This window comes from Phyllostomus discolor, chromosome 3, assembly GCF_004126475.2.
Source record: "Phyllostomus discolor isolate MPI-MPIP mPhyDis1 chromosome 3, mPhyDis1.pri.v3, whole genome shotgun sequence".
Lineage (NCBI taxonomy): Eukaryota > Metazoa > Chordata > Mammalia > Chiroptera > Phyllostomidae > Phyllostomus > Phyllostomus discolor.
The window spans coordinates 9,617,079-9,629,999 of record NC_040905.2 but is presented as its reverse complement, the minus strand read 5'-3'; the positions used below and the strand labels follow the sequence as shown (position 1 = coordinate 9,629,999).

General features: G+C 57.7%; 1 protein-coding gene across 3 annotated transcripts in view; it reads left to right on the top strand.

Moving 5' to 3' along the window:
* The window catches only part of EGFLAM (EGF like, fibronectin type III and laminin G domains), a 143,482-nt gene that overhangs the window by 112,208 nt on the left and 18,353 nt on the right, over nucleotides 1-12,921 (top strand). For 2 of the 3 annotated variants that reach the window (XM_036020197.1, XM_036020198.1), the window contains exons 16-20: nucleotides 1,497-1,608; nucleotides 2,438-2,554; nucleotides 5,125-5,305; nucleotides 10,357-10,380; nucleotides 12,675-12,753. In XM_036020197.1, coding sequence (XP_035876090.1) covers nucleotides 1,497-1,608; nucleotides 2,438-2,554; nucleotides 5,125-5,305; nucleotides 10,357-10,380; nucleotides 12,675-12,753 — 513 coding nt within the window. The remainder of the gene's footprint in view (nucleotides 1-1,496; nucleotides 1,609-2,437; nucleotides 2,555-5,124; nucleotides 5,306-10,356; nucleotides 10,381-12,674; nucleotides 12,754-12,921) is intronic. The other variant, XM_036020199.1, reaches the window with a different exon arrangement.

Below are 12,921 nucleotides of genomic sequence, written 5' to 3'. Positions count from 1 at the left end.
GAACACTCAGAGTGCACGAGGAACAAGGACCGACCCCCCACGCCCTTGTCCCATCCCCCCCCGCCCCGGCCAGGGTCCCCTGACAGCTGGGATCACTGTCATGTCCCAGACACCCCTGGGGAAGACACTGAGGTCACAAACCATTTCGAAGACTTCCTGCTCAGTTAAGGAAATCCCGGGAAAGCCTGGACGGCACGAGGCTGTGGAATGGGCCAGAGCCTTTTAACTTTGGGGAAAGGGTATGGTGGTCAAATTGACCATGAACTTGATTCAAAAATCAGGACAATTGCAATGAGCCGGTGGCGGCCGTGATCAGTGTAGCTGGACTGGGGGAGCGGCACATTGACAGGCAACCGGGACTGTAGGATGGAACGTGACTGGGGCACTGTCGCTTGTGGTGGACCTGGGGCCACGTGAAAAGTGACCCTGGTGTCTCCACTGCATATTGATCTGTCCAAGGTGATTAAATCCTAATTGCTAGGACAAATCACAGAAGCATTTGCCAGAGCAAAAAAAAAAAATCAAGTAAGAAGGTGAAGACCTTTCAATAACGGCGCACATTGGCATTCCCGATGGTTTTCCAGGTCCGCAGAATAATGAGGAGGCGCAGTGAGGGCTGGAACCACGTCGTTAGAAACGCAAATGCAAGAATCACGCTCTTTTTGCTCACCTTGCTATAAAAAGGAATGTGTAAAACTTATCAATATCATTTTAACTCACATGCTTCCACCTTGGATTAAACACTGAATTTTTAAAATACTTGGAATGCTTTGCACAATATCAGATAGCATGGAGCCTGTCCTTGCCCTAATACTTCGTTATGAAAAATTTCTGACATAGGAACGTTTAAAGAATAGTCCAGTAAATATCCTTACACTTACCTCCTGTAGTCTGCAGTTAAGGCTTTGCTGTATTTGCTTTCTTCCCATATCTAGCCTGCCTTCCTTCCTTCCTTCTCTCCTTCATTCTTTCCCCCCTCCCTCCCTCCTGCTCTCCCTCCCTCCTTCCCTCCCTCCCTCCTTTCCTTCCTCCCTCCCTCCCTTCCTTCCTCCCTTCCTTCCTAATTCCTTCCTTCTATCCATCCATCTACCCATCTTACTTTTCTGTGCATTTCAACACATGCTGCAGACGTCAGTACACCAAAGAACCCCTGTTTTCCACTGTGGTCCATATAATTTTCTCTTCTTCTAAGCTTGTGTGCAACAATGATCACGTTTTACCCTCCTGTCACCCCTCATCTAGAAAATGAAGCCCATCCCCCCACATTTCAGGCCTGTTGCAAGGAGTAAGTAACATAACAAACGCACCACCCCTACCACGAAGGGGTCTGATCCGGGGAGCAAGCGCTGCTGTGTGTGCTGGGCAGCAATGGTCATCGTCTCTTGCTGGGCGGAGTGGGGTGCCCGAGGTTGGCACCGGCGTCGTCAGAGCTACATCGATGAGCATTACCCGTGACCAAGGATGCTCACCCACACTCAGTGTCCTTCCTCTGACAGGAGCGAAGAGCCCCTCGCCCTGGGCCACTGGCACGAGCTGCGTGTGTCCCGCACGGCGAGGAACGGCCTCCTACAGGTGGATAAGCAGAAGGTGGTGGAAGGCATGGCGGCGGTAAGGACTCAGCTGTGCCCCCTGGTGGTGGGGGGTGTGGGGATGGGGCTGCCGTTTGCTTTCTGTCCCGGAGACGAGAGCAGCAGCACAGCGGTTAAAAGTGCACGGACGCCAGAGCCAGACAGCCTGGGCTGACCCCTGCGCTCCCCTCCAGGCAAGGCACTTAGCTTTTCTGTTCCTCAGCGTGAGTGGAGAAGAGCCACAGGCGCCTCAAACGGTGGTTCCACTCAGTGCCAGGATGGTGCCCCAGGCAGTCCCACACAAGCCCCAGCATCAGCAGCCATAATAGGGCTCGTTCTCACTCCTGCTACGTGCCCACCAACGGCCACCTGCAGCCTTAACCTGAGACCCAGACAGAAGGAGCAGGGGGGTCAGGAAGACGGCCTAGTGGACCCCTCCCCCAGCCCTGAAAGCTTCTGCCCAGAAGTGGTTTGCTTCTCTTCTGCTCGAGTTTTGCTGAAAAACGCCAGTGACACGGCCTCTAACCTGAGGCTGGAGGTCAGCTCCCAGCACGGAGAGGGCAGTGCTGACCAGCAGTCCACCGTCTTTGTTGGGACACATTGTGAGGTGGCTGCTGGGACCCCCGTCTTATGGATGATGGACCTGAGTCTCATCGAGGCTGGGAAATCGGCAGCCACTCAAAGGGGGGGGGGGGGGGGCCGGCAGCAAAGCAGAGCAGTGTGGGAGCCAAGCCACGGAGAAGGCAGACTGTCGGGACGGGTCTTGGAGGGGCCGGGTGACGAGGACCCAAAGGCACACATGCATGGTCGTCTTAACCGTCCTTTCCCAGAGCTTTACACACTGTGTTTTGTTTCTGATCTGCTGGCAGGGCGGCTTCACGCAGATCAATTGCAACACGGACATTTTTATTGGCGGAGTCCCCAGTTACGACGAGGTGAAGGACAAGTCGGGTGTCCGCCAGCCGTTCAGCGGGAGCATCCAGAAGGTACGGGCTTCGTGTTCTCGTGTGTGTTGTTTGACCTTGACCTCAGACAGTGGAGCTGAGCACCGTGGCCAGCGTGCAACCCACGGCACCCAGAGACATTTTGATCACGTTTAAACTTTTTTTTTAAGATTTTATTTATTTATCTTTAGAGAGGGAAGGGAGGGAGAAAGAGAGAGAAGCATCAATGTGCGGTTGCTGGGGGTCATGGCCTGCAACCCAGGCATGTACCCTGACTGGGAATCGAACCTGCGACACTTTGGTTCACAGCCCGTGCTCAGTCCACTGGGCTACACCAGCCAGGGCTAGAGTTTAAACGCTTTTAAGATTTCATTTTTTTAATGCTCCCAGCATATAGCTTTCCAGCCCCATTTCTTATACCGTCCGCTCCTGGGTCTCTGCCCGGCAGACGTAGCCTGAACGCAAGTCGATGAAGATGAGTTTTTGCAGTGGGTCCGCAGAAAGACCCCGGGACAGCTGAGGGAGGCCTCGGGCCTTGGGTCGCTTCAGAAACATGTGCAAGAGGGAAGGCGGTGTGCGGAGTCTAATAGCAACTCCGTGCCTCTCCATAGGGGTGCTCTGTTCTGCAGTTTGCTGAGGGCGAGAGCCGATGCTCACCTCCGCCTCTCCCCCCACCCCACCCCCACAGTTTAGCGCTTGTTCCTCAATCATGTTACCACGCTCCTGAGAGCAGAGGGTAAAGGGTCCCCCCACAGAAGGCCCCAGAAAAAGGCCGCTCCTCGAGTAAAGACCCAGGGCACGGGCCCCAGCCCTGCTCACCTCTTTTCCTCCTGCGGGGGCGGCCCGGGTCTCCTCAGTTGCAAGAACAGGGAGTTCCGTCTGCATCAGACATGCAGGCTGCAGGCTCACCCTCCCAGGGTGCCAGGGCCACCGAACCCGAGAGGAAGAGGGTTTGGAGAAAAGTGTGTCGGACGTGAGAGTGTCGTCCGGTTTCCCTTTAGCCACAGGGCGGGCATGGGCCGCTGACCCTTCCGAAACCGGGGCAGAGGCGGGCCGGGGAAGGAGGGCCCCATGCTGGCCTGCTCGCTCACCGGGGCTGCCGTCCCCGTGTGGGGCCCAGGCAGGATCCGCTGACTCTGATGTGGCCGCCTTTGCTGCTAAACTGTGGTGACGACACCTCAGTGCAGACCACTGTCTCTCCCGACCCACCACCCATGAGTGGGCTTGGCCGTGTTTCCTCCCGTGTTTGCAATTCTCACTCGGGCAGCAAGCCCAGGGGAGAAGGGGCTTGACCCCCACCCCTCCCCGGCCACCCTGGTCAGGTGCAGCCCCTCCCGGACACACAGACGCGCTCAACCCTTCCCTCCTGACTTCTAGGAAAGGCCACCGGCCCCTCGCAGGGTTCAGACCGTTGCCTGGGCCGCATCCCGCGGTGAATGCTGCCACCCTTGGCTTGTCTCAGCTACGGGGACGGTTTCTCGGTCCTTCACTTGCAGCACGAGCAGGGGGGACCGTGGAAAGACTCCGGCTGCTCCCTAGCAGCTGCTGAGACTCAGGACTGAGGAAAAGTTGCTTCCCGGCCCTCGACCCTCTCCAAGGGCTGGGCAAGCCTGGAAACATGGCTTAGGGGCAGAAAGTGCCCTTGCTAACCGGCTAGGACCCCCTGCAGCATGGGGGTTCCCCCGGGGGCTCCCTTCTCCCTGAGCTCTGAGCAGCGCTGGAGACACTGAAACACCAGCAGCCGCTCGAGTCTGGTGCCCAGTGTGAGTCAAGGGCGGAAAACAGTGGCTCTCTTCATCTGGGGTCGGGAGCCCTGTAACCTGTTCCCAAAGTCGTCGGTCTCTCTGCAGAGCCCCCTCGCAGGGACAGAAGGGGGCGGTCCCAGTGCGTGTGCCCGGCAGTGGGGGGGACACGAGCTGAGTTGCAGTGTTTCCTTTAATGCTGGGGAAGGATGTGGAGCGTGGGAGGTGTCGAGAGTGTCGGGGAAGGAGGGCAGGGGAAGGCCCAGCGGGGCGGAGCTGGGGGGGCTCACGGGAGGACGTTCTCCAGAATTACAAAGCAGCCCCGGGGGAAGCTTCTCCCCCACCGTCCCCCAAAGCCCCTCACTCCCTCTTGGGTTCTTTCGTTTCGGGTCCTTCCCCGCTCAGCTTTGGGGCACACCTCCCAACCCCGGCTGCTGCACCTTAGAGCCACCTGGGCGGCTGTCCAAGGTTACTGAAAACTGGACGCCGCCCCCAGAGATTCTGACGCGACCCAGCTGGGTGGGACGTGGGCGTTAGGTGTTTCCTAACCACCTCCCCCCCCCAGGGGTTCCAGCGGGCAGCCGGGTTGAGACCCCCGCTTGTGTGTTGAGTTATCGGGGCTTCTCTTTGACCTCTCGTGGGACCAGGTCTTCCAGAACCAGGGGGGCCTTTGCTCTGCAGGTTCTCCGGGTTCCGGGCATAATCACGTGGGCTCCTGCCTCCTTAGGACCACAGAGGCAGCCACCGGACCTGCTCTCTTCTCTTTAAGGCTCTGGCTGCATGCAGTTGGGGCTGGTGGGCGCGGGACGGGTCACTCACTGCAGAGCTGTTTTCTGACGTCCTGCGCTCTTTGCGTGTCCTCTCCCCCAGATCACCCTGAACGACCGCGCCGTCCCCGTGGAGCACGACCGGAGCTGGGGCGTGAACGTGGAGAACGCGGCCCACCCCTGCGTGGCGGGCCCCTGTGCCCACGGGGGCAGCTGCCGGCCCCAGAAGGAGGGCTATGAGTGCGACTGCCCCTTGGGCTTTGAGGGTCTGCACTGCCAGAAAGGTACGTGCGGGCTCGGCTGGGGAGGGTAGCGGGGGCGGGGGAGCGGGCAGACTGTGGGCGGGGCAGCGGGCAGACTGTGGGCGGGGCAGTGGACAGACTGTGGGCGGGGCTACAGCGCCGGCGATGCCAGCGCGGTGGTACTCTTCGTTTTTATCAATGATTTTTCAGTGGCATCGTAGGTGGCCAATCCCATAGAAACCACTGTGATTCTTTAGTAATTAAAGTGCAGAAATCCTTCTGTAACGGCATGTAGGTAAATAGCTTCCCAGCGCCCCTGCCCTGGCTCCTTGCCTGGGAATCCTCCCCCCGCTGCCCCCCACCCCCCGGCCCAGCAATCAGAAGGTGAGCCCGTAATACCCGGCGTTTGCAGGACCCCCTCCACCCGGGGCACTCTCAGAGCCTGTCCTGATAGGCTGGCAAATGTTTTACCTACATTTTGACCCCTACTTGAGAATTTTATAAAGAAATACTGCCAAGTACAGAAAAATAGGAATTGTACTTCCCCAAACTAAAGTATAAATCAGCTTCTGTAGAGAGCTGCTTTCCCTGTGCCTCAGTTTCCTCACTGTAAGATGAGAGTAAAAACAGCAGCAGTAGAGGGTGTGGCATGGGTACAACGGAGAGGGCACAGTCCTCGGACGGGGGCCTGGCGAACTGTCGGAGAACGCCAGCCGTTCTAGTTATCGACGAGGAACATAAAACCCGTCAGCAGGTGCCGTGAGCGACTCGGCACCGCCCTTGTCTCAGAGCTCCTGGAGCAGGGCACAGACCATGGGCCCCTGCGGGATGAGCCGCCCGCCCCTGCGTGTGGGCAGCAGGCCATGGCCGGTGTCCAGAAGAGGCCTGTCGGCATGCGGCCGTCACCGTGTTGGGCCCTGTAGAACGTCTTGTTCAGGTGTCGGGACGGCCTCACCTGCTGGGGGAACTAATAAAGGAAAGGTAGCCAGGCCTGGAGGGACATCAAGCAGCCAGGCTAAGGGAGGGAATATGCTGTCTTTCTTATTTTGTTTCCAGGTTCCTAACTTTTTTTTAAAATCCTCACCTGAGGGCATCCTTATTGATTTTGGAGAGAGGGGAAGGGAGGGAGGAAGACAGGGAGAGAAACATCCATGTGAAAGAGAAACATTGATTGGTTGCCTCTCATATGTGCCCTGACAGGGGACCAAACCAGAAACCTAGGCCTGTGCCCTGACCAGGCATCGAACTTGGAACCTTTCGGTGTATGGGAGGATGCTCCAACCAACTGAGCCACACTGGCCAGGGCTCCAGGCTCCCCATTTTTATCGGAGGTAGGGCTTAGAGGAAACCTGTGAACTACTGGCAGATATTTGGTACACGGAATGATAGGAGAAGTTGTTTGCAGCGGTCTCGGAAAACCTGAAAGATGCCAGTTCGCCAGGTGGAAGATTAAGTGGCGTTGTACTTAAATGAGCTTTGAAACCTGCATGGCAAGTCATACGAAATATATTTACTCACATAGCTCAGCCCATGGTAACCCCCCCCAAGGAAGAGCAGTCGACCCCTCTGTGAGCGAGGCTGATGCTACTTCCAGCAGGCAGTCCCTGTTCAGCTCAGAGCGTGTACTTGCAGAGATTTAGTCCGAGTGGCCCCTCGTTCAGAAAACCGGGACTGGACTTCACAGGGCAAGGTCTGCGTTTCCTAGGTCTGCGTTTCTCCACCAGCAGCGCAAGCTTGCTCCTGCCTTAGACGCCAGCCCTAATGGTCATCATACAGAGTCCGGGCTTAAACGAACAGCTGGCAGCTTTGGGAATTACAGGGGGAAGGGCAGGATCGTGTGCGGTCTCGTTGACCCAGGTTTCCTGCTGCAGAACATTAGCCATAACAGATATGAAAAGCTTGTGTTCACAGCCCCGTGACTATGGGTTCAGGTTCACGAAAAATAAAATTCACCAGAATGAAGGGGCAGATCCCGGATGAGGCTGTGGGCTTCCTGGCAGAATCCAAGCAATGGACAGTGGCGGGGGGACCGGGGGACATTTGGGCCTCTTTCTGCGACACACTGGGCTGGACTATCAGCTGCCCGTGCTGTGCCACTATCTCCTTGTGCTTTGAAAAACAGGCGGTCCTTCTGGCGCCAGGGCGGCTGTTGCTGGTGCTCGGGGGAGGTACTCAGGGGAGGCACACGGGACGGGGCGGGGCGCGGGGCGGGGCGCACGGGGTGGGCGGGGCATGGCTCTCCTCCCCCTTTACTTAGCCTCGGAGGGTCAACAGGGCTCTGGGCACCGGTGAGGGCTCTCGAGGACAGTTGTCCCAGGCCCCAGCAGGCACATGGCGGAACACAGCCTGCTTTCACACAGGGGAGGGCATGTGGTCCCAGATCAGGATCGGAAAGAAATGGGAAGTGGGCAACCCCAATGGTGCCATAGAGGTGCGAAAGGACACTCGAAACGTTTGGGTGAAGTCTTAGCTGGAAGGCCAAGCGGGGCTGGAAGCCCTCCGCGGGGGTCAGAGAGAATCCTGTCTAATCCAGCAAACTGACTCAGAGCCTCGTAGAGTGAATACTTAAAGCTCTGGGGTTTTTCCTCTGCCTCAAAACCAGGTCTTGCTTCAAAAGCAAGACCTGTCCCCAGGGAAGGCAGACCCATCCCTGTACATTGAGCGGCTGGTGTGGCCGTCACCAGCACCAGGCCCCATTCCATCTGTGCCAGGGGGCACCTCCTCCGTCAGGGGGTTTGTTTGGGGCTCCTCAGTGGGTGGTTTTCTCTAACCTCCTCCGAGGGTTTGTGGCAGGCGGGTGAATTCCACTAGGGAGGGACCTTATCAGGAAAGTGGACACTTATCTGGATGGCCGGGGCCCCAAACTCAGGCAAGAACTCTCCTGGAGAGGGTCTGGCACCCAGACCATCACGGCGGTTTCAGGAGCCCCCTTGGTCCCTGCAGGGCCGGGGCAGGGGCAGGGGCGCCCTCTGAGCTCCTGGCCGTCCCCAGGGCTCTGCCGGCCTCCTGGAGTGGCAGCTGCAGAACACGCAGCCCCCGTCCCAACCCGGGAACCACGGAGACCGGAGGAGCACGGGTTCTCCTGGGTCCCAGCCACGACTCCGGTGCCGATGACAGGACAGTCACGAGGCTTGACTTCAGTGACCGCCCGCTCACCCTCTTCTGGGGCTCTCCCTGCTCGGTGCCTCCCTCCTCACAGCCTCACACCCCAGCACCCCAGCCCCGAGGCCCCTCCTCATCTCACCAGGGGGCTGTTGGCCAGCCCTCGGTCCTCAAAAGAACACTCCCCACCCTTGGATACTTTTGTCCTCTTTCTTCTCCCATTCCGATTTACCCCCTTTGCGTTCCAGCTCCTCACAGACCTTCCATCCCAGTAAGTTGCTCATAGTTGAAGCCAAATCTCACACGTTAAGTCTGGAGGAGGATTCCTGGCTGGGCGGGCCGCAGGGAGGGCTGCTTGGGGCAGAGATGGGAGCCAGGCCTCCTCCCGGTCCCATCCCATCAGTGCAGGCGGCAGTTTGGACTCAGACCGTGCAGGACCCTGCCGGCCACTAGGTGGCGGTGTTTCTCTGCGGCCGGCGAGCTGAGGCCCACTCAGGCCCCATGATACCCACGGCCATGCCCGCTGTTAGGACAGGCGTTCTTTGTGGGACAAGGGTCCTAAAGGTGGGGTCCTCCTGCTCTCTACTGACGTGCCACATGCACGACATTGAGGACATTTTGTGTTGTCTTTAGTAGGTTCCCATCATGTTGCTGGGTCTAGTTTGGGTGCATGTTTCTTGGTCCCTGTGTAAGAAAAATAGCCCCAGTGAGTAGAGGCCATCCATCCTGTAAGACAACCCAGGACATAGAAGCACAAATCAGTAAAATATGCGTGCTGGCAGGAGTTTCTTTTCTTGGGGCGGTGTAGGATTAAACAGTGAGAAATTGTGGGTGCTCAGCTGCTCTTTAGATAGCCAGGGGCTGGTAGTGTGGAGAGGGATTTTTGTTTGTTGTTTGTTTGTTTACCTGGTGGCTACAGAACCTACTTTGTAACAAGATTTCTGCACCAGGGAGGGTGAGTGAGCTGCCCGCTGGGAAAGTGCTCCCAGGGGCTGGACTGTGTCCGCCAGGATGTCAGAGAGGGGAGCCCTGGTTGTTGGGAAAGCTGGGCCACCACCCCACCCCCTCCTGGCCCCCCCGCCCGCCCGCGGGTCCTTCCGTTGCCACGCCCTGTGACAACGGGACAGAGCCCGCCCTCCCTTCAGCTCTGCAGAGCCTGCTGGGAATTCCAGGTCCCTCAAGTGGAAAGTGGACTTTGCCCAGCTTGGCGGCTCCTGGTCGCTGGGGTATTCTCGTCCGCGTGTCATCGGATGGCGCCAGCTTTGAGGTGTCAATGTGAGGAAGTGACAGAAACACATTTCAACCAATGCATCACAGACCATGTTAAAAAAATAGATACAAGGCGTTAGGTTCACTGGAGCCACGTTTGTACTGCATATTCAAACAAACCTCGAAGGGCCCGAGAGGGCTGGCTGGTGACTTCCAGCCCGGATGGCTTAGGAGAGAACCACCAGAACATATACTGACCACAATGAGTGTATGTTCACTGTATTGTGCACAGCAGTGTCATTTCTGGAAGGTTCCCCTGCCCTTTGTTAATCGCAGAAGAACCAGAGCTCGGGGGGCTGGGGTGGGAAGTAGGGTGGTCTTTTCCATTCCACAGAAGAGGCCGCTGGCAGGCTTATCACTCCTTTTGCACACACAGCCCAGAGCCAAGAAAAGTAATAATCATTGACGAGGTAAGTAACTCTTTAGCAAGGAACCGTTTCTCCGGGGTTAGAATAAACGAGGGACTGTCGGTTCAAGGTCGGGGGAGCCTCCGAGGTGCCAGACAACGTATTCCACACGTCTCTCTCTCTCGGTTCGCCACCGCCCCTTCCCCCCGCCCCGCCCCCACCGCGACAGAGGCTGGGAGGCCGGCGGGCCCTCCGCAGGGTTTTACGAGGAAACGGGGCTGCTTTCCCCTGATCCGCCACCGGTGTAATTGGGGTTTTTACAAGGACTGTGAAATCCTGACTTTCCCTGTTCTGTTTCACGCTCGCACACGGCAGAGTGTGGGAACTACTGTCTCAACAGTAAGTACAGCTCGCCCTGTGAGGGGCTGTGCACGTGCGGGGGTGCTCCTGCCAGGGCAGGTTCCGGCCAGGCGGGGGCGCAAGTGCAGGCAGCGGTAGGCACGCAGAGGGCGACCCGGGTGAGCGGCGTGGGTCTCGGACACGCCCACCGGGGTGGTGGGAATCCTCCCTCCAAAAGCGCCAGCTGCCGGGAGAACGTGCTCGAGTCCCCGCTGGACTTCGGGAAGCGTGGAGCTCCTGAGCTGGGGGCTTGGCCGGCAGCGGGACAGGCTCACACGGACCCCTTTAGGCCCCGTGTGCAGAGCCCATGCCTGACCAGCACTTCCTGACCCCTTCAAGGAGCCCAGTGGGGCCGTGGTTGTCTGCCACGGGCCCAGGTCCTTGGTCAGTATAGCAAGGACAGGCCCCGCCTATGCCTCTCTCCTGGGGGCGGAATCAAACCCAGGGGGCGCCTTGGCCGTGTGCAGCTCCTCGGTTCTCGGCTCTAGACCCAGAAATTCAAGCCCCCGCCCCTGCCCCGCCCTCAGCTAGGAGCCCCCTGGTAGCTCCGCAGTTTGGCACCCTTGTGTCTCCTCTGGGCCTCCCTGCCGGACCTCTCCCCTCTGTCCCACCACTCTGGGCCATTCTCCCTGCACCGAGCCTTTTCCGTCCCCCCTGTCCCTGCCCCAGGGGCCGCCCGTCCACCTGCCTCCTCCTCCTCTTCTTTCTCCCCATTTTCTTTTCTCCCCCCCCCACTCTAGCTTGCCCCCTGCCGCCCCTGCTCTCCGCTGTCTTTCTCTTTTGCATCCCACTCTTTCCTCCTCTCTCTCCTCCCCCTCCTCCCCACCTTCACCAGAAGGGAGAGAGGCCAGCAGTGCGGCCCAGGAGTTCACAGACAACAGCCTTTGCTCGCTCTGCCCGGGACAGGCCCTCGGGGCCCTCGGCGCTGGTCCAGCTGGGCCTGTGTGGCTTCAGGGAGCAAGAGAGCAGTTTCTCAGGACTTGCTTTAAGAGTTTTCCTCTTCCTTTGCTTTTCTTGTCTTCCTTCCTTTCTAAAATTTTTACTTTTTATGAAAATATTTTGGGACGTGTCAACACAGGAACTTACGCTTGGGAGCCCGTTACTGGGTTTTAGGGTTTGCTGGTATCTCCGTCTTTTTTTTAAAAAAAGGTTAGAAGTTATGTTTAAACTCTCCTGGGTGTTCATTTGTCAAATAATGATATATGTTCTTTCCTGAGTGCAAAATCCTTAGGGTTTTTTTTTTTTTTTTTTTGCAGAGAAATCCAATATCTTTTTTGCACCAACCACATATTTTTGTGAAGCTCGAACTGCTTTCAGAAGCTGGCTTATTCTGTCGTGTTTTGCACATTTCTTTGAAAATGAGATTCACTCCACCTTAATTCTTTAAGGTGTCATTTCTGTATTTTGCTAAGGATGATATGGCTGTTATCTCTTTGGCTGAAACCTCCTAAGTTATCCCCACTGCTTGATGCCAAACCCAGTGACAGAACCTAACTGTGTGCAGACGGGGTGGGCACGGAAGGTTTTCAGGAGCTCAAGGCAAAGGCAAATCGAGAGGAAGGAAACCCACTTCCGAAGTCCCGGGAAGCAGGCGGTGGGCTGAGAACACGACCCACGGGAGCCAGGCTGGTCCCTGTTCCCTTAGCGGCGTCATCGCGGGCAGGTCCTTGGTGACCTCTGGGCATCCTTTTCCCCTCCTGTGAAATGGGACTGTCCACCCCTCCCCGTCTGCAGACTCCCCACCGCTTCATGAGATCGTGGGGAAGGCCTTGTGGGATATGACACTGGGCACAGGGCTTGGTAGAAAGGTGTCCGCGCCTCGTTTCTTGTTCTCTGCCAGTCTCTTGCCGTTGTGGCCGGAAGCGTGCTGGGGCAGGTCGGCTTTGAACACAGGCATCCTGGAGGACTTTGCTGGGGGTTCTTTCCTCTGCCTCCCTTGGAGGACATCTAGGGTTGCCCCCAGCGGCTCCCCAGACGGCCCACGGCCTGCCCCTTAGGCTTACATGGATAGCTGGGCACGGGCCAAGTTTCAGCACCTTGCAAGCCCTTCTCAGGAGTGCTGAGGCCGTTTCCAGGGGCAGCCAGCCCCAGGGAGGGGTCAACGGGGAGATGCCAACTCCAGGCCCTCTGGCCAGGCAGCCCCAAACCTGGCCGAGAGGAGGGAGCTGACAAGTTAGCTGGTTAAATGTCCTAATTCCAGGAGCTGGCCTTCTCGATATTTGCCGGCCACAGGGTTGAGTGCTGGGGTCCACAGGGCCTCAGACCACGTAACCCCCGTCTCTGCTCTGTCTCAGCCATCACGGAAACCATCGAGACTCCGCAGTTCATCGGCCGCAGCTACCTGACCTACGACAACCCGGACATCCTCAAGAGGTAAGAGGCTCACCTGCCTGCCTTATTTCCCTGGGGGCAGGGTTCTCAATGTTGTTCCCAAGACTTTTCCTTCTTTCCTGAGCCAGAAGCTAACCCTCAGAGGAGGCAGCTGAGCCTTGGCCTCGGGGGACACAACCACACATCGTGAACATTCGTACCAGAACCAAA